Source organism: Malania oleifera, chromosome 9 (genome assembly GCF_029873635.1).
Source record: "Malania oleifera isolate guangnan ecotype guangnan chromosome 9, ASM2987363v1, whole genome shotgun sequence".
Classification (NCBI taxonomy): domain Eukaryota; kingdom Viridiplantae; phylum Streptophyta; class Magnoliopsida; order Santalales; family Ximeniaceae; genus Malania; species Malania oleifera.
Genome location: NC_080425.1, coordinates 24,588,653 through 24,610,171, shown reverse-complemented (window position 1 = coordinate 24,610,171; position 21,519 = coordinate 24,588,653). Strand labels below are relative to the sequence as shown.

The following is a 21,519-nucleotide window of genomic DNA, read 5'->3' as shown; positions in this document are numbered from 1 at the left end:
AATTTTATAATATAAATCAGGGGCCTAATCAATCTTTAACCAAATTTTTTATTATTTCTTATATTTTACAAGCAAAATATCATACTATTTATACATATTTTAATGTTATCCAAAACAGCCTTTGCTAATTACCCCCATGTTTGGAAATTTCAAGCCTTAAATTTAATTTGCATTAAATAGAACTTCACACAACTCAAGATCTGCAAGCCGAACTCACACAACCCTAGTTGTTTGTGGCCTTGTGAGCATGGAATGACCTCCATCTCCATAGCAAGGTATTATTATTATTGTTACTATTGTTGTCATTATTAATACTATTATTATTACTATTATCGCTCCCCCCTGCCTCGCAAGGCAGGATAAATTGCATGAATGACACAAATCTATAAAAATCAAGAAGGGCGCTAGACCTAGAGCCATATTGGAGAGAACAAAATTGGGTAAGGAACCATCTCGATCATCACAGAAAAATGAACATGAGAAAAAGAATGGAACCCAATTAAGCTTCATCTCTCTAAATCATAGAAGAAGATCCTTTCAACCCCTTAAGCAACTTCTGGAGCATTTCAATGCAAGGTTGGTTGAGTAGGAATGGATAATCAGTTTTTGAGAATGCAGTGCTCCAGGCAGCAATACCATATAATTCTATGTGAATGCAGAGAAGCTATGTTCATTGTCTCTCCACTGTAAGAAAAGCAGAAAATTTTAATATCCATACAACAATAATATTATAATTATTATTAATTGATTTTTGTAGTGATTAATGAAGGCTGTATGAAGCCTTAATAATCTAGTTTAGTGTGATCTCCCAAAAACGGTAATAGAGGACTCAAAATCTATTATCATCCAAAATAAGTCTCCAAAAAATTAGCACTTTTATCTGCTAAACAAGAAAATAACAATACACTGCTCATGTAACTATTTTGAAAAATGAAAAAACAATCACTATACAATGTGAGCGAACCAAAATATACGCGCCCAAAAGGGCAAATGGGACAGGATTTCCTAATGGGTAATGGGAAGAAGAATTTGTATAAATAAAACATGAAGGATCAAAGATATATATTCCAAAGAGTGGAGGAAAAAAAGTGAAAAAAGAAATGAACTAGAAAGTGTACCATGATATGGCCCTGTAATTTACTCAAATCCGGAAGTAATCCCCCCTTTCTGAAATTCCACCTCTCAGGGTTCTCCTCAAGAAAGACTTCCTATTGAGTGACCAGCTTCTCCTCAAAGCCCTCTTTCTCCGCCAAGCAGCTAAATGGGTGTAAAGAGTTGGAAAAGAGAAACAGAACAGCAGCAGCAGTAGCATTGCAAGACAAAGAAACATGACATTGCGAAACCCTTCTTTTAGCCGTGGATCTCTTTGCTCCGTCCATGGAACTCCTCCCACATTCATTCCAAACACTGGTAAGAGTAAGCAATAAAATATTTGGTGTTAAATGCTCATCACTGTGACACAGATTATATTTAGGGTAACGCTTATTTAAAATAAACTTAAGGTTATATTTGGTATTTGCAGAATATCTGATCCTAAGATGGAATGAAATAAGATGGGAAAATGGTTAAAAATTGTACGTGGACATAATTTAGAAAAAAGTCTAATTTCATCCAACATGGAATTTGAAAGGATTAGATATTCCCATGACAAAGTTTGGGAATAATCATTCCTTGTCCATTCCATGTCATGGATAAAAGATTTTGTATTGCCATTTGATCTACAATGTCCATTGTGACCTATCAAATCCTTATATTAGGACCGTTTTAATCCTAGGAATGGAACCAAACATAATTTAAAAGTAAAAGTCATATTAAAAAGGGAACTATTACCTCCTGTTATTACGGATAATGGAAGGAATACTATTGACAGGAATGAGAGATAGTACAGTTTCCTGTTTATTTGCTCAGATTGCCAGCTATCAAGGCTAGCTTGGATTGCTGTGACGCGATTAGCTATAAATCCAACATTTTCTTTTAACCTCCTGAGACGTCCGATTAACTCTTCAAGAGAGCTAATGTCTTCATTAGCAAACCACTGTTTTGAAGAACATTTTTCCTTGACTCTTGGAAATACTTGCTCCCCGTGTGCAATTACCTAAATGTATCAGGAAATTTTTACAGTTAACAACTTACTAACAGCTTCAAGTTCCAAAATTTTATTAACGTAAAAATATAAAATGAATATGGGCTGAAATAATCAAATTCTATTTTGTGACCAGGATGAGGAAATAGAAACAAATTACAAAGCACTCCATAATCTTTAGCACAACTTGTTGATCTTTTCCACTGCAGCTTAGAACCTTTTCCAGAAAATCCAGACCAACACAAAAGTGCTAGTAATTTTATCCCCTAAACTCAGCTTAATTAAAAGGAGCCACAAACCAGAGAGGTGTTGGATACCATTGTTTAAAACCATCCAAAACCATTCCTATATCCTCCACTTCATAATCTCCTACTCATTCATAAATCCTAGTTGAAGTGCATAAAGACCATTCATTATTCAAGCTGGAACTTGGATGTGAAACAAGAAACTCAGAATTCCTCATAATAAATTTATTTCTTCCTTCCACTCTTTCCATTTTGCTCCTTGTGTTTGATTGCAAAGAAAACTGAGGATCATAACTGAATTTTTAGATTCTTACAACACAATGCAGCTCTATTGGTCATTGTAAGATTTGAAAAGTAAGGGCACGCGCACACAGGCATTTCTTTTCATGGAATTCTTGGCAAAGTATGAATTCGAAAAATGTGGGATGGAGAAAATACCTGCAGAAGCCGTTGCAAATTAAGATGCATTTTTGGAAATCTTCTGTCATCTAGCATTTGTTTCTTCAGAGCAAAACCACCTGCAATCAAGCAATATAGTTAAATTCCATTCAACCCCAAACAAATCATGCAATTCTCCCTCCTTAAAAAACAAAAACAAAAACAGGAAAAAAAGAAGAAGAAGAAGAAGAAGAAGGAGAGGAAGAAGAGAATCACCCAACAAACAAACAAGCAAAAAGTAAAGCTAAAAAAATAAAAACAAAACCAAAAAAAAAAATAGAGAGAAAAAAAAAGTTCGTAAGGGTGGGAATGGTCGTTTTAGTCAAACAATTTGGTGGCATTGATTATGGTGTAACCTGTGAATTTTTAAACCACAAAGATATATCCTTTGAACAAGGTGGCATTGGTTGTTGATTGGGCTTGTCAGATTGGGGATGCACAGAATGATGAAGATGGTGGTGAGGAACCTGTGCTAGCAGAAGCAGGCAGGAGAAGTTATTGAGGTGGACCTGTCCGATTAAGTTCAATAATGATGGAACCTCCAGGAATAATCCGGGGGAAGGAGCAGCTGGAGGGTTTTTGAGAAATGATAAAGCCAAATGAATTGAGGGCTTCGAGTACAAGACAGGTCCATGTTCTTTTTCCGTTGAGTGTTGGGCTCTGATAAAAGGGACAAGTATGTCATACGAGCTGGGTTCAGAAGACTTCTGGTACAATCAGGTTCTAGTGTAGCTATTGAGACCATAAAGTATGGGGTTGGCAAATTTAACCAAAGGGCCTCTTTAATTTATAGGTGCAAGAAGTGCCAAAGCATTGGCCTGTCTAGATCCTGTAGATGCATGTGTACAGAGAGTACAACTTTGAAGCAGATCAGTTAGCCCAAAATGCTTCTTCACTCTTAGTACGTTTTCATGTTTAGAGAACTCCCCCAGAGGAATTCTTCCCAATTTGGTCAGATGTAACTGGAGAGGTGATACTCCTACCTTAGGAATTCGATATAGTTGTGGTTTTGCTCTTGTAGGCTTGTAGCTCAGAGAGAGAGAGAGAGAGCTGACCTATAAATTGAGAAAGAGAGCTGAAAGTAACCCTCCCCACAATAAGGAGGCCAAAAGAGGGGAAAAACTCACTTCTTGCAAACAAATTATTCAAGGTTGACGTATTCGTGATTCATTTTTAACCTGTTCAATATCATGCATGCTTGCTACTGAACTTCGTCAAGTTCTTTTAATTTTTTACCTAACACAACTCCTCCACCTTTTGCAAACAAGTAGTGCAAGCCAGAATTTAAGCTCACGAGTTCATCATGGAATTCAGACGTAATTCAAGGTCATCCATGCTTGATAAGGGAGGTGCATTAGAAAGCATAAAATTAACCAAAGAAATGAAAAAAATTCAAATTTCCAACTGAACTTCAACATCACCTCACTTCATAAAACGTGGGAAATCCTCAAAGGCAATAAATATGTTGAGAAATTCTTGATTTGTAAACCAGCCTACAATTGCTTCAAAATTATGAAAACTCACTCAAGGTTTTGGGAACGAAAAACTCACTGCATCCCTCCATGAATACTTAAATTAACAAAAAAAAAAAAAAAAAAAGAAAAGAAAAGAGGTAGTGGCATCGGTTGAAAGCTTAGTGAGATGCATTTAACAATTGAAGCTATAGGGGGCTTCAGAACACCTCTAATATAGTGCAAATTTAATGGTCTAACATAGCACGCTGCATTTTTATTTTTATTTTAACAAAAAGATATAAAAAAGAGGGAAAAAAAGACAGTCCAGATAAAAAGCATGCAATTGGAACAAACTATATTTTCAACATTGCAGCATCATAGACCCCCCAAAATTTTAAAATTCAGCATTATATAAACACAAGAGATGTTACTGCCTCAATAGAAGGTACATATATAATTTAGTACTGAGGATAATATTATTACAATATAAGAAGATACATTCAAATGACTATTGCCAATAAGCATACAAGAGTTGGTCCAAAGACGGTTATAGTGAACATGATAGGTTCAAGTTTTCACTCAGTTGAGTGCGAAAAATTAGCACCGATGATGAAAACAATTTTTTTGTGAACTAAAAGAGGATATCAGTAAAAAAATCCCCACCCTAAAAAAGAAAAAAGAAAAAAAGGGAAGATTACAGCAAAGAATCCAAAGACGGATGGCAAAATGAGACTATACTGTTTATGACAGTTTGGCTGTATTCCTTAAAACCAATGAAGATGCCAATAATGAGGAGTCTGTTGACTCAAACCTATGCTGTTGCAAAGGCTAGAAGGATGATGAGATTACAGAGTAAAGCAATGAGAAGAGGAGCTGTGGCCTATTATCCAAATTTACAACCTTATGTAGGTGACCTGAGTAAGTGGGTGTATAAAATAAGCATTATTCAGTTAGAGTTTAGTTGGGCAAAAAAATAATGAAGACTTACACATTTTTTTAAAATATATATTTAGAAAAGAAAAGAGATGCAGGTAGAGGGTAAATATAGTTGGAGATACACGTTTTGTCCGTTTTTTATTATTTTAATCTTTTCCATCATGCATTTGTTTCTCATATACATTTGGGAATGTATAAGACAATAGCAAGACACCAAGTTTTAGTTATTTGCGTTGAGGTCTCATAGCTCCATGATTACCTTTGCCATAGTTAAGTTGTCAAAACTACGAAGTTTCAATTGAATTTTCAAAAAATATGTTAGCCTTAGTGGCTACATAATCCTAATTGTCGTATTTTGATGATAACACCCCATTAGTGATTATAAGTTAAACTAATCTTTGCATACCAAGTTGCGACAAGTATAAGTGGCGAAATCATAAAGATACAAGTTTAAGTGCAAAGATCAAGCAAATACTCTCATAGGCAAAGATTGAATGAACACTCAAATGGGCAAAGATCAAGAGGATACTCTCTTGGGAGATCTCAAGCACATACCAATGGAAGCAAGTATAAAAACATATATAATGTGGAGTGTTTGAGGAAGTATTTGTTGTAACTCTTATAGTTGTGATTCACGCATGTTTATTAAGCAAAAGTTGAGCAAACTGCATATGCATACTAGTTCATAAGAGTACATAAGATATCACTAAGTCATAAGGTTCATATTTATGAAGTTTTCAAAGACAAAACAATGAGTTTTAATAAAATATCCTTTAATCAAATGTATTTTAATATGGGACAAGTATTAAATTATCTTAGTGTTGTAAACTTTTATTTGCTTGGTCCCAGTTGGGTTAAAACCATGATTATGCACCTAAATATCAAGTTTGTGAAGAAACAAGGCAAACCATCGATGGTTTGGCCCAGGTGCATCAACAATTTCAGGAAAAGAGTTAATTGGAATTTGGCCTAAAGGAAACCATCTACGGTTTGAGCAAACCGTCCATAGTTTGAGGGGAAACCGTCCACAGTTTTGTGAATCCATTGACGGTTTGTGTCGGGATTCCAAACCCAATGGCTATAAACGACTAGTTCTCAAAGTATTAAATTATTTTCTAAGCCCAACGACTATAAAACGGCTAGTACTTCAAGTAGCCTATAAATACAAGGCAAAAGACTTATTCTATAATCAATCTTAGCAATTTACATATAGTGAATATCATTTCCAAGCACATTACATTTTAGTTCATCATCTTTGTGCTCAATATCTCTCTTGCTCTCTAATCTTGGTGTGATTCATTACTTTGAGAGATTAGTGTGAGGTTTTCATTGTATCAAATATCAGCTCATTCAAGGAACATTATTTTTGTAAATCATATTCATCTTGTAAGGGTTCTTTGTGAACCAAGTGTTAAAGGGATTTGTTCCTTTGTAAAGTCTCTGTGTGAGCAAAAGGGATTTGTTCCCGTGTGAAGGCTCTGTGTGAGCGTAAAGGGATTTATTCCCTTGAGGTGTAAAGGCTTCTCCGTCCTTGAAAGAGATCGTGATAGTGGATTGAGAATCCTTGAGTGTGTCTCAAGGGACTGAACCACGTTAATATTGTTTGTTGAACTTTTCTTCCCTACTCTTTAATTTATATTTTGTGCATTGTTCATATTATATATATTGTGATATAATTATTTGTATTTTGCCAAGATTTTATATTTTGTAGAGAAGCAAAAATACGCAAAAGAGTCTATTCACCCCCCCCCCCCTCTAGACTCGACTCTAGGACCAACAATTGGTATCAGAGCAAGGCGCTTAAATTTTCGGAGTAACTTCTAGAGCGGAAAGATCAATGGCATACATAGTGGACACTTCTTCCCAAGGACAATCCGTGGACAGACCACCAAGGTTCAATGGCACCAACTACCATAATGGAAAAATAGAATGACTATCTTCATTTAGTCGCACGATCTTGATATGTGGGAGGTTATCACAAATGGAGATTTTTTCTTCACCAAGAAAAATGACAAAGACGGAGATATTCCAAAGACAAGAATGGAGCTTTCAATAAGCAAAAAGAGGTTAGTACAACTCAATTTTAAAACCAAAAATTTTCTTTACTGTGCTTTGAGTGATGATGAATATAATCGTATTTGTGGATGTGAAACCGCAAAAGAAATATGGGATAAGCTTGAAGTCAAATATGAAGGTATGTCCCAAGTTAAGAAGTCTAAAATTTACATGCTAGTAAACGAATATGAAATGTTTAAAATGGATGAAGGAGAAGCAATCACATCCATGTTCACTCGGTTCACACACATCATACATGGATTAAATGCACTCGATAGAACTTATTCTATGGAAGATAATGTACAAAAAGTTCTCTGATCTTTACCCAAGTCATGACATGCGAACTTAACTGCCATTGAAGAAGCAAAGGATCTAACCAAAGTCTCACTTGATGAATTAATTGGGTCATTTATGACCTATGAAATTAAGAAAAAAACGACTTTGGATCCTGAGAAGCCTAAGAAGGATATAGGTATTGCCTTAAAATCATTTAGTTCAAATCACAAAGAAATGCTAGAAGAAGATGAAGACAGTGAGGATGATATGCATCACTCACAAGAAAATTTAAGAAATTCCTAGTAAAGAGAGGACAGTTTGGTAAGCAAACTGGAAGAGAGGAAGCAAGCAAAAATGATAGCATTAGGTGCTACAACAACAAGAAGGCTGGCCATATGATGACAAATTGTCCCTTGAACAAAAACAAAGGGAAGTTTCGACAAGGAGATTATAATGCCATGAATGCTACTGCTTAGAATGAAATCAATAGACTTTCCACCGATAATGAAATAGAGGAAGAAGCACATTTTTGCTTCATGGCTAACAAACAAGAAGAGGAAAGTTCCGATGACGATGAACTTACCTATGATGAATTAGAGATTACATATACTAAATTATTAGAAGAATTGGTTGTGATCAAAAGAAGGAACAAAAGTCTGGAAGAAAAATTGTCAAAATGCAAACAAAAGGAACCTTGTCTTTGTTCCACCTTAAAAGAGGAAAATATCTCCCTTAAAAATAAAAATGAGGAGCTTGTTTCAAATGCTCGAAAAGACCATGAAAATTTTCAAGTAGAAGTGGGAAATTTGAAAGATCAAATTGAAAATAGTTTAAAAGAAAATACACAATTGAAAAAGAGGATTGATGATTATAGTAAATTCACCAATGGGAAAGAAAACTTTAATAAGCCCTTCGGAACCCAAAGAAATAAATTTTACAAAAAGGGTTTGAGTTATGGTCTCTCTTATAATTCCCATGGCCGCATTAATGTCTCATCAAATAGGGCTAATAGGTCAGATCCTTCACATGCAAACAAGACTTGCTTGTATTGTGAAAGGAATGTCACATCCGTTACACTTGCCCCTTTAGAGGTACTAGAGGCAAAGAAAGGAAGCTAGAATGGGTAGTTAAGAAGATAAACCCCTTGAGACCTAAGGAAGAATGGGTACCAAAACGAATTACCTAATTTTTTTGAACTATTACTTCCTTAGAAACTAGGATTAGTAATTGATAGGAATACCTAAGTGAAAAGGGATAATAATGACTAAGTGAGTTTATACAATGCAAAATTAGAGACACTTGCCACAATAGTGCTCAAGGTGTAAAATCCCAATTTACGCATAATAATTGCTTGACTACTATGTTGGGGACTTTAGAGAATCAAGCCCATATGATGAGTTCAAATACAATATGATCTTTAAATTGTTTATATCCTCATCGATTGGTCACTCTTTATGAATGAAAGTATTGGCTATAGTTTATGGGATGAAGTAGCATGCACACCCTCACAAGCTCTAAACTCAGGCTTGTTCTTTAGGAATATATTTGTGAGTGACAAAAGAAACCATTTAAGAAACTTGCATTTCTGAGATGAAAAACCTAAGTCATCTACTTTTGAATAAAGTCTCAGAATCATGCCCAAGAAATCCACCTCTTATATACAAGAGATGTCTTCCTTAGTCATATGAACATAAGATGTAAAACTTATAAATATGCATAGTCAAAATATTTCTTGCATAAAATTGAGTCTTAGGGAAATTAATCATAACAACATGAGTACCACGTACCATCGAACCCTAAATTCATCTTGGAACACTTTAAGCTAAATGAATAGTTCCTCTCTTTTTGATGATGATCAAAGGGGGAGAAGTAGGTTGGTGTTGTAGGTTGGGTGCTGTAGGTGGGTGTATTAAGTACAAATATGTAGTGTCGCTTAAATGATTATAAATGGAAGTTCAGATTTGTTGCCTAAAACTGTTTCTTAATGAAAGTTCAGTTCACTTGTTGTTTTATCTTATATGAACTTTCAGATAATATAATTGCATGTTATAGCTCCAATGGATAGGATACATCTAGTTGAATAAATAATGCCTTATATGCATATAGTAAGGTGGAGTAAAATTTCATCTTATTCAACAATATGCTTAAATTAAGGGGGAGCATAAAATTATATCCTATGAGAATACTAATGGTTTGCCATCATCAAAAAGGGGAAGATTGTTAGCCTTAGTGGCCACATAATCCTAATTGTCGTATTTTGACGATAACAAATCATTAGTGATTATAAGCTAAACTAATCTTTGCATACCAAGCTGTGATAGGTATAAGTGGCGAAATCATACAAATATAGGTTTAAGTGCAAAGATCAAGCAAATACTCTCATAGGCAAAGATCGAGTGGACGCTCAAATAGGCAAAGATCAAGAGGGCACTCGTTCAGGGAGTGTTTGAGGTAGTATTTGTTGTAACTCTTGTAGTTTTGATTCACGCATGTTTTTTGAGCAAGAGTTGAGCAAATTGCATATGCATACTAGTTCTCATAAGGTTCATACTTATGAAGTTTTCAAAGAACAAATACTCAAATGTATTTTAATATGGGACAAGTATTAAATGATTTTAGTGTTGTAAACTTTTATTTACTTGGTCTCGGTTGGGTTAAAACCATGATTATGCACCTAAATATTAAGTTTGTGAAGAAACAGGGCAAACCGTCAACGGTTTGGCCCAAGTGCATCGACGGTCTCAGGGAGAGAGTTAATTGGAATTTTTCCTGGAGGAAACCATCCACGGTTTTGTGAATCCGTCGACGGTTTGTGTCAGGATTCCAAACCCAACGGCTATAAACAACTAGTTTTCAAAGTATTAAATTTTTTTCTAAACCCAACGACCATAAAATGGCTAGTACTCCAAATAGCCTATAAATACAAGGCAAAAATTTTGTTTTATAATCAATCTTAGTAATTTATACATAGTGAATATCATTTCCAAGTATACTACATTTTAATTCATCATCTTTGTGCTCAATATCTCTCTTGCTCTCTAATCTTAGTGTGATTCATTACTTTAAGAGATTAGTTTGAGGTTTTCATTGTATCAAATATCAACTCATTCAAGGAGCATTGTTTTTGTAAATCATATTCATCTTGTAAGGCTTCTTTGTGAACCAAGTGTTGAAGGGATTTGTTCCCTTGTAAAGTCTTTGTGTGAGCAAAAGGGTTTTGTTCCCGTGTGAAGGCTCTGTGTGAGCATTAAGGGATTTTTTCCCTTGGAAAGGCTCTGTGTGGGCGTAAAGGGATTTGTTCCCTTGAGGTTTAAAGGCTTCTCTTTCCTTGAAAGAAATCGTGATAGTAGATTGAGAATCCTTGAGTGTGTCTCAAGGGGCTAAACCACGTTAATATTGTTTGTTGAGTTTTTCTTCCCTACTCTTTAATTTATATCTTGTGCATGGTTCATATTATATAAATATTGTAATATAATCATTTGTATCTTGTCAAGATTTTATATTTTGTAGAGAAAAGAAAAAATAAGCAAAAGAGTCTATTCACCCCCCATCGAGTCATATCACTAGATAGTAGAATACTATGGTCAAGAGTCACCTTTGCCTTGGGCTGCTGAATAAATATTCAATGGAAGCATACCTGTGCAACAACAAGACTACACCAAGTCCTCGAGTACTCATCCAAATACATCAAAATACTCATGAATAAATTTAGTGTTTAAGTATTGTTGGGATGACAACTCTTGTTCCAATTGGGATGGTTGTTGTTGAGGAGCCATGACTCGAATGGTATGGGTGTGTGCTCACATCCCACAAGCCTTGATGGTGGCTCTCGAAAGCCATAGAACAATCCTCATGCAAGTGTACAGGCCAGAGTTATTAGTAGAGTGGCATACCACAAATAATCGAGGTAGGGATACAAAGGTTTAGGTTACATGGAATGGATCATGGAATGTCTATCACTAGGAATAGAGTAGCTATAATATAAGAGTTTAATAGTTTATACAGAAAAATATGTTGTTAACATAAAACAAATAACAATGCGAATTTTTTTTTTTTTTTTTAATAAATCCTTAACAAGGAATAGATAAGGAATAACTAGTCCCAAATTTCACCCTGGGAATGTCCATTCCTTTCTTATTGCATAATGGATGAAATATAAAGGAATATACAAGAAATAACTATTACCTCCATTCCCAAATTTCTCAATGCATTCCATCTTATTCCAAGTGATAGTTATTCTGCAAACCAAACATAACCTTAGTATTCCTTAATCGCCTAATGAGTACAAGAAGGCACCATCTACTAGTAAATCTACATGATAGCAAATGCATATCTCAACCTATACATTGAGAATCAAGCGCAACATGATACTCCATAATGTTGTCCATGGGACTCTCAATCCCACATGGAAGCTCCAAGACTCTCATTGTTCATTGTCACGAATCCAAACCCAAGCTATCTTTACGGTGCTCACTTAGTGCCTTTTAGGACACAGGGACTCCCCTCCCCGAGAGTTTTTTGTGCCATTCTCACACTTGCAGGAACACATCCATCTATACAAATCATACTCTTTTTATTTAACACAAATGCCAATTGGATATGGATATGCTATATAGTTATAGGGGACATTAGTATGTCTAAGGGATCATACTCTGTTTACTTACCAAAATGCTAGTTGAATATGCATATGCTATATGGTTATGTACGCCTATGACCTCTCCATTGACATCCATATTTTACTAGAGCTCCTTCCATGTCACATCCAAAGTACATTGATGCCTCTCCAAGGCAGCCATTATAGCCCTTTATATATGTCACGAATGCAAGAATGTGAGACCATGATACTTAGCAAGTTTTTGATAGTTAAATCATAGATTCCAAGGCTTCCATATTGTTGCAGTTAAAAGTGATAAACAGCTGTCATAGTATGCCCCTTGCTTTGCAATGTAGACTTCAACATCCCCTCCAAACCAGTCTTTTTACATTACCTACTGCACTCAAACTAGACTGCCAATGCCCACAACCTATTCTACTTTAAGGCTCCATGGGGAAAGAAATCAATTAATATTAGTTTCATAAATTGTATACAAGCATATAAAGCTCGAACATGGTTATAGGTAAATTAAATTTATATAATTCACTTCAACAAAAATCAGGAAGAATTAGCCAGCTGGTCAGAATGGCTGTTTAGTGAAGAAGAGATATTGGAGGCTTTCAAGGACAGTGATGGAGATAAAGCTCTGGATCCCAAGGGATCTCTCTGGCCTACAAATGTATAAATTTAATTAATCCACAACCATGTTCGACTTCACTTCAAAAAAATTCAGGAAGAATTAGTAAGCAGGTTAGAAAGGCTGTTCAGTGAAGAAGAGATATTGGAGGCTTTCAAGGAGGGTGATGGGGATAAAGCTATGAATCGCAAGGGTTCTCTATGGCCTTCCATGAGGAATTTTAAGGCTTACTTAAGGATGATCTTCTCATGTTCTTTGGTGAATTCCATGAGATAGGGGGATTTGTCAACAACCTTAATAATACTTTTGTGGCAGAAGAGTGGAGCAATATGTATAAAGGATGTTCGACCCATTATTAGTTTTGTGGTGTGCATTTATAAATTGCTCCTGAAAGTTATAACATTTTATAGGAGGTGGTTGGAGAAGTTGTAGGTCCTTGACAAAAAAATACTTTTGTGAAGAGGACAAATTCTCAATGCGGGCCTTATAGCATTGAGTTTGTTGACATAAAATTCAAGGAGGGTAGTTTTTGGGGTGGTATGTAAATTGGACATGGAAAAACGCTTATGGTTGAGTTTGATGGAACTTTCTAATCTATGTCATGGGGAGGGTGGGTTTTGGGCAGCAGTAGAGTTCGATCAAGAAGTTTATTTCTATCCTTTATCTTTATGGGAAGCCAGAGGGATTCTTTGGTTCTTCTAAGGGGCTTTGGCAGGGGGGACTCATATCTCTCATCCTTTTTATTCGCATCACTGAAGTTTTTAGCAACATGTTGGGTCACACAGTGGATTGTGGCTTTATCACTGGATTCACTGTGGAAGGGGTGGATGGTAACAAGACTTTTTTTTCTTAATTGCTATTTTGCACATGAAACAATTATATTTTGTGGTGCAGATACAGAAGAAATTTTGAACTTGAGGTACCTCTTGCAATGTTTTAAGCAATGTGAGGACACAAGATAGTTGGCCTGGGCAACAGTGAGCTAATTCCAACAAGCAAAGGGTTCGAAGGAGACTGGCTTGCTAATGCTTTGGGATGCAAAGTAGGGGATCTCCCCTTGACTTATTTGAGGCTTCTGTTAGGGGAGAAAATCAAGGAAAAAAGGATTTAGGATCACATGGTGGAGAGGTCTGAGAAGAAGTTGTCAAGGTGGAAATGAAGATACCTTGCAAAAAGAGGAAGAACCTCCCTCATAAAGAACACTTTATCTAGTTTGCTGGAGTATTTTATGTCCCTTTTCTTTACACAATGCTAGAAGGCTTGAAAGGATTCAGAGAAGATTTTTGCAGGGTAGCAGTGAGGAGATGTTCAAATACGACTTGGTGAGTTGGGGAGCAGTCGGTCAATCTCATTGGAAGAGAGGTCAGTAAATTAAAGATTTACCCATTTTCAATAGGCTTCACTGGGAAAAATTGTTATGGATTTTTATGTGGCAGCAAGGATGAATTATGGAAGAACAGAAGAGGAGATTGGAGTGTTTCATGGAGCATCTCTCTTTCATCATGGGGGATAAGGAATCTTTCCTTTTTCTTTTTTTGGGGCACAGCTGTTGGTGTGGAGATCCACTACTAAAACTGCAGTATCCAAACATGTTCTACTGACCAGAAACAAAAATGTTGGGGTGAGCTATCACTCACATATTTCAGACCTTGAGATTATGTGGGATGTAACTTTAATTAGAAGGGCATAGGATAGCTGGAAGGGTTCTACAGTTTCTTGATTACAGGTTTTGATTATTTTGTCTAGAATCTTTGAGTCAAGTCCATGCATAGTTGAAAATAATTTGTTCCCATGAATGGCCATTTGAAAAACTAGAGCTCTGCTAAGGTTGCCTTTTTTTCTTGGGAAGCAGCTTTGAATAAGAATTTGACACTTGATGACTTACAGAAAGGGTTATTCTTCTGGTGAACAGATGTTATCTGTGTAAGAAGAAATTGAGACATTGATCCACCTCCTTATTGGTTGCAGCAGGACTAAAAATCTGTTGAATTGTGCTTTTTAATCAAGATGTGAATCAGTTGGGCAGTGGCAGGTTCTTTTTCCGGTAATTGTTGACTTGGTGGATATCCTGACTAATCGAAGAGGAAAAACATTATTGAGTTGATCCCTCTAACTATTTGGAGAGGAGGGAGAGAAATTGTAGGGCTTCTAAAGGTGTTGACTCCCGTTATACACTATAAGGATAGCTGGCTTAAAAGACAGTTATTTGGTTTGCTGGTCAGAATTTTACAAATTGTCAACCTGCCAATGATTTGTCAACCATATTTGTCTTCTTCTCCTTCTCCATTTTTTTTTTTTTTTGGCTTTGGGTGGCACTGTTGGTGCCTTTAATAAATCTTTCTTTTGGCTATAAGAAAATAATAATAATAATAATAATAAGCTTTAGTCCATTTTCCTTTAACCTTGTACAAAGCAGCTGAAGTTAATAAACTCAACTAAATTCTTGCCATCACGACAGATAACACCAAGGACCCCTATTAGGCATCACACAGAATTAGCTTGAAAGATATCAGGCCTTCCAAAAATAAGTTTGTGAGAACCAAGTTATTGGTTTGGTTAATGCATGGCACAAACATTGGTATTTTTGCGCTTTTACATCCACATTTCTTCATAAATTCATAATATGGTGTGAGAGAGAGAGATGCATAGGATCAAAAACAATTGTCACGTCAAAATCTTAATTCAATTTGTTGAAAAATGTATATGGTTCTTAGTCAAGAGTTAATTAAGGTATAACCTAATTGTTAGGCTTGATATACATTGTCGGCACAAAACCATACAGTTTAAGCTTTTAGATAAAGTGGTAATCTAACATAATATCAGAGCCACGATTCTCAAGAGGCATTGAGTTCTAGCCTTGTTGCCCACACTTACTGTTTGGTTGCTACAAAGATCATCTTATTCCCTGTAATGGGTGTTATTTATCATTTGTTTACCTCTCCATGTGCAGCTTGATATACATTGTTGGCCAACAACCTAATAACTTAAGCTTTAAGAAAAGTGGTAATCTAACAGTAGTCAACTATGTATCATGAATAATCTGTTGTTTTTTCACACCCATACTTTAAATTATTTGTTATTTCAGCAAAGAAAAGCTAAACACGAATCAGGGCACATTCTGAGTCTTGGAAGTTTAACACACATTCCACCTGCTTTTCTGATAGTGGAGAAATTGTCAAGATTACAGGATCATTTCTCATAAATAGTGGCAACATCTGTCTATAGAAATCCTGTGTGTATATATGACTTTTATAACATAATTAAGATAAGAACCACAATGTTATCCAAGATATATGGGATAATTACATAAAAAAAAAAATTAAACATATGAAGGTTGTCAGCTTTGCACCCTCCCCAACCCCAGTAAACAAAATAAAAATAAACTCTAAGACATACACATACAATTACACAGTTCATTGGACACCTACCCCAGTAAACAAAATAACAATAAACTCTAAGACATACACATACAATTACACAGTTCATTGGACACCTACCCCAGTAAACAAAATAACAATAAACTCTAAGACATACACATACAATTACACAGTTCATTGGACACGCATGACTATTGACAAAATGATTCATATGTTTAGCCAAAAAAAAAAACATAATGTTCTAAGGCTTAGTTTAGCCCCCTGCGGCTTTTTAAAATGACCTTTTAAAAAGGAGCTAATGAAAAGCTGCTTATTGATATTGTTTTAAAAATGTTTGGCCCCCTGTGAAAAAAAAAAAAAAAGGAGCTGTTAGAAAGAAAAAGCATTGAGTGTCTAGTAAAAGAGTTGTAAGGTGCCCAAATGTATTTAAAATGACTAAACTGGTTATCTATTTTTAGGAAATATAATTAATGCTTTGATAGTTTTGTAATATTTGAAAAAAATTCAGGACAACAATGGAATAGAATAATTTGTTGGAGAAAAAGCTAGCTTTTAACTTTTTAAAGCTTCAAATCTGTAACTTCTAAAAGTTCTCCCAAAAAGCTAAAAGCTGGCTTTTAGAAGTCGGAAAATATGATTACCAAACATGTTAGATCCAACTTTTGCTTTTAAAAAGGAGAAGTTGGGGAAAAAAAAGAGGGAGGGGGGGGGGGGGGGGGAACTCGCACAAAGTCTTGATTCTGTTATATACTGAAGCCAAGATGATCTGCAGTTGTTTTCGAACAGTTGAAATGCAAATATTTAGGGTCTGTTCAGTTGTGAAAAACAGTTCATGTTCCATTTCCAGTTTTCTAAAGAATTATAAGAATGTCACCATGTTTCCAACTTTTGCATGGGAAAGCTGGAAAACAATAACAAGATGTTTTCCAACTTCCCTAACCAAATGTCTCGAATCTGGAAAACAAGGTGGTAGTTTTAAACTTCTTTGGAAAACTGAAAATGGATTCCTAAAACTAAAAAGGCCCTAAGGGCCAGTTAGAGGAAAAAAAAAAAAGTATTTGCTAGAACTGAACAGGTCCTTAGGGGCTTTTAGTTGTCGGAAGCCATTTTTTATTTTTTTCAAAAAATTACAAAACTACTACCTTATTTTTCAGTTTCCTGACATTTATTTAGGAAAGTTGGAAAACATCTTTTTATTGTTTTCCAAGTTCTCCATATAAATGTTGTAATTATTTGGAACACTGAAAATGGAAAAGGAAAAATGTTTCTAACAACTGAAAACGCTATTATATATTCTCCCTGATACGGTCAAAACCCTCCAAGGCTATCAGCATGACTATGACATAGCTATGCAGTGTTGGATATAAAAAATGGAAAAGCAGCATCCTAAGTGAAAACTACTTCTGCAATTTGTAAATTTTATCAACAAAGATAATCATTAGCCCTATTAACCAGGTTCCATGTAGCGACCTCCCTGGCTTCCTTAGTCCTTGTGCTGCATGTAGGTAGGCTCTGAATTAAGATGACCAAAGAAAAATAGTAATAAAATGACAGCTATTTCTAGACTTTGGTAGCATTTGTAGGTAACACATGTTATGCATGCAACTATCAGTTAAAATTATCAAATCTTACAGTTGCATGAGAGGAAATTTCAAAGTAAACAGAAAGTTGCTAATATTTTCTTTTTTCACATCATAAGAATTAAGGCGTCAAAATAACCTATAATTTGTAGAGCATCCATATTAAAGATTTTACAGTAAAATGAGCTTGACGTTGTCTATCAGAATCCATGAATTGTTTGATTTGGGCAAGTCCTAAGTAGGTACTTCACTGACCTAAAAGCATCCATGCACCTTGTAGTTTTGCTGCATGGTTTGTCTCCCACTGTGGTCTATATAGAATTTTCTAGAACGTGGCTTTGGAAATTGGAACAAGATTATAATCTCTTAACATAATTATTTTTTATTCTTTAAATAATATTGCCACATATAGAGAATCACCAATGTAGTTACAAGAGTATACACACAAATCTAATCTATACACAATCTTCAAAACCAGAATTGTCCAAAACTAGCACGTATCTCCAATTTAATAGAAGTCATTCTACGGGGTAGAAATCAAATGAAAATCAGGGTGAGGGAGGCCTGTACATCCACATAGCCACCTTGGAAATTGTATCATTTACTAAATTTAAGGAAAATAATTTTCTATCAAAATATTTAAAGAAAATGAAGAAATGAGAATTTTAAGGAGTATTCCAGCCCAAATGATACAAGGATTAAGAGCATGAAAGTGAAGGAAATAGAAATCATTCAGATTCTATTATTTCAAATCTCTAATGCACATAAGAAGTGGCTAACTCTTTACTGGGAACCAACAGAAGTGAGAGCTGAAATAATAATTTTCATAATTTCATGTTGAGATGACATCAAGGTATTCAATAAAAAGAAAAAGGCTAGGCTAATGTATGCCATAAGCAAGTGAATGTCAGGTAATGACATCCTATTTGGATGTACCTCAAAACAAAATCCCAGCCAAGCATCTACGTAGGTCGCTTGCAACAAAATATATAGAACATTAAAAAGAAAAATAATAAACAGAAAAGGAAACTTGTACCTGCTAAACATCAATTTTTTCTATGTTCATAACGAATTCAGGAAATAAATACCCATGAGTCATTTCTCATAGAGGTGCTGATCAGTAAACATATGGTAAATGAGATTAAACAATAGGAGAGAAGGGATAGGAGGGAGGACGTAGTATGGGGCAGTTCAAATATGCTGTCAAATGGAATTCACCTTTATCCAGTTCGATCTCAACAGAGTCCAACTCCATCTCAAGTTTAGTCACAACATCTTGGAGGTGATCCATATGCGTGTCAATAATGTGAACAATTAGGTTTGAGACAGACGTTGGCACAGGATTATCAGCCTCTTCGGAATGATTCATTGTTAATAAAAATTCAAGAACATGCTCTCTAATCACAATCCCACCACCTTCCGTCTGCTCTCCCCTACTGTAACTGGGACTCTCCACACTAGGGATCTCTGAAAGCAGAGATTGACCCATTGGTGAGAAGCCCAATCTGGGGACACGGCCCAACGACACAGTAATCACTGAATTCTCTGTAACTCTTGCAGCTATTCTAAATGTAAAATTGCTAGAGGCAGGGCCATGAGAATTAACCCTAAATACAAGGGCCCCATCAACATGCCCGCAAAAAGGTCCATTACTGACAAGTGAGAGAATGTCCTGGAGTTTCAAAGGTGGGCAGAGAACATCAATGAGGTATTGGGCAGATTGTGACAGTTTCTGATTCCCTTTTGGAAGTTCCACATGGTACCAACAAAATTCTCTACCTGTCCCTTCTGCAAGATCCCATTCCTTGTCATAAAATTTTCCAAGTCCATCAAATATATAGGCTTTCTTTCTCACGGCACCCGGGTAATGGGTTCGATAGTGACGGGGTTCCTTCATAGGAGTGTCCAAAGACGATTCTCGACCCAATTCCTCCTCGTCCTCCTCCCGATCGCCACTTGGTTCTGCTTGAACTAGCTCCATTATTTTCCCAGTTATCTCAGAAAAAACTCCAATGAATCACAGTAGACAGAACAAATGACAAAATGATCGACTCCCACTCTCGCACAACAATTCAACTGCAGTACCAATAATACCCAATTGCGAATTTCTATAAATTGTAATATTTCAGCATCCAAGAACCTAGACTATCCATCCCTCTTGAACAAATTCAAACATATGAAGATGGCAATACTGAATCAAACGGAATTGAATCACATCGACAAAAAATCAATGCAACAGCTCCAAAGCAAACCCCAAATAGAATCATTCAATAGAGCAACGAAAAAAAAAATCCACCATCACCAGCCAAGAAATTTCTGAAATTTCTGTCAACATTCATCCATCCCTGAAAAAAAAATTCATCAAAAACCAATATTTCAGCATCTACTCAACCCCAGGAATCCTTTCACAAAATGCCCATCTAAATCAAGACACATTATCAACCAGAAAAAAAAATTGAAATCGAATGATAAAAGCCAACAAACGGTTTACCTGGTTTAAACCCTCCAAACTCAACAGCCGATGCCCTCAACGACCGGACCCACATCACCACACATCGAGACCCATCACAGATCACCCCCTTAGCCTTCTTGAAAAGTCGTTTGACAACCAGCCAGGGCGGAGAAATTTGAAATAGTAAAAGACTAATTTATCAATTATAAAATAACGTGGAAAAATGTCAAAGGAACGAGGATGGAATACAAGAAGTTTCCACGAATAGATATTTCAGTGTCAACTTCCCCTTAAAATTTTTTTAAAAAATTTCCCAATTAAATATGTATGTAGAGAATTGACTCCAATAATTTAAACCAATCTCCATAGCTGCATCTACCTAGTCTTTTCCCCTTTATTTTTATTTTAAAATAATATATTAAATAATATCCTGTTTGAAAAGATAAGACTGCTGATACGGCGACCCGTGTAAGCAAATCTCGTTAGACCATCCAACAAGATTTTTCTGAAAATTAAAAATCCCCAAAATCCCTTGCCTCTCTTTACCGTTTCTTCCATCGAAGGTCTTCAAATTGAGTGGTCGGTGAGACGATGCCTTCTACCCTTTCTTCTTCAAATGGAGTGACCGTTGATGAAGTGTTGTAGCCTTTCTCTAACGTTTCTTCCATTGAAGGTTGTCGAATGGAGTGGCCGGCGAGACGACCATTCTACCCTTTCTTCTTCAGATGAAGTGCTCGGAAAAGCAAGGAGAATCCCTTTAAGAAAGATGGGTTCGAGTCGGTGGCTTTGAGGACACGTAGCCGGGGATCTGTGAAGGAAGATGAAAGTCTCAGTGCTCCTATTTCAGAGGCAGAGTCGGTAAAGGAGGTGAGAAGATCGACACCTAAGAGCACGAAATTGAAGAGTGGGAAGAAAAGTGAGAGTCCTTTTGGTGGAGTAATTAGGGTTTCTCCGCGGTCGTCGAAGCACAAGCTTTTTTATAATAATTGTTGTTTCCTGCAACCTCTGAACTTTTTTTGTCTTGATGGAGCTTATTAGCTAAAAAACGTTAGGGTGGTGATTGTAATTTTCATTTTCGCCCTTTTTTTTTCTTCATTTATGTTCTGCTAGTATTGTCTCTTTGGTAGTATGTTGCTTTCAGCTGACCAAATTTCCATGTTTTTTTAGGTAACAAGATCTGTTCATGTGGATGTAAGATTTCATTTTCAATTATGTTGGATGAGAAATTCAGGTTGATTAAAAAAAAAAAAGGTGCTCGGATGAACTCAATATACTTCAGACTGAGTCCAGATTCAAGACTTCAGGCTGTTGCATCAATAAATCCTTGATTCGAGTTGCCTCAACCAATCTTTAATTCGAGATTCAAGACCCCTGCCTCAACAATCTTCGTGT

The 21,519-nt window shown here is 35.9% G+C and overlaps 1 protein-coding gene across 1 annotated transcript; it reads right to left on the bottom strand.

The window, feature by feature from the left end:
* Positions 1–801: 801 nt before the first annotated feature.
* LOC131164729 (uncharacterized) lies at positions 802–20,452 on the bottom strand. Its single transcript, XM_058122158.1, has 5 exons — positions 20,167–20,452; positions 18,894–20,020; positions 2,767–2,846; positions 1,831–2,095; positions 802–1,407 (listed from the first exon to the last, which is right to left on the bottom strand). The coding sequence occupies exons 2-5, from the start codon at positions 19,654–19,656 to the stop codon at positions 1,142–1,144; spliced, it is 1,374 nt and encodes a 457-aa protein (XP_057978141.1). The 5' UTR covers positions 19,657–20,020; positions 20,167–20,452; the 3' UTR covers positions 802–1,141.
* Between the last annotated feature and the right edge of the window lie 1,067 nt (positions 20,453–21,519).

What these genes read in the sequence shown, in the direction of transcription:
- LOC131164729 (XM_058122158.1), bottom strand. Translation starts at nt 19,656, where the DNA reads ATGGAGCTAGTTCAAGCAGAACCAAGTGGCGATCGGGAGGAGGACGAG. An exon ending in TGAGATCGAACTGGATAAAG is followed by an intron (nt 2,847 to 18,893) that starts GTGAATTCCATT and finishes GCTTGATTGCAG; the next exon opens with GTGGTTTTGCTCTGAAGAAA. An exon ending in ATTTGCAACGGCTTCTGCAG is followed by an intron (nt 2,096 to 2,766) that starts GTATTTTCTCCA and finishes TGATACATTTAG; the next exon opens with GTAATTGCACACGGGGAGCA.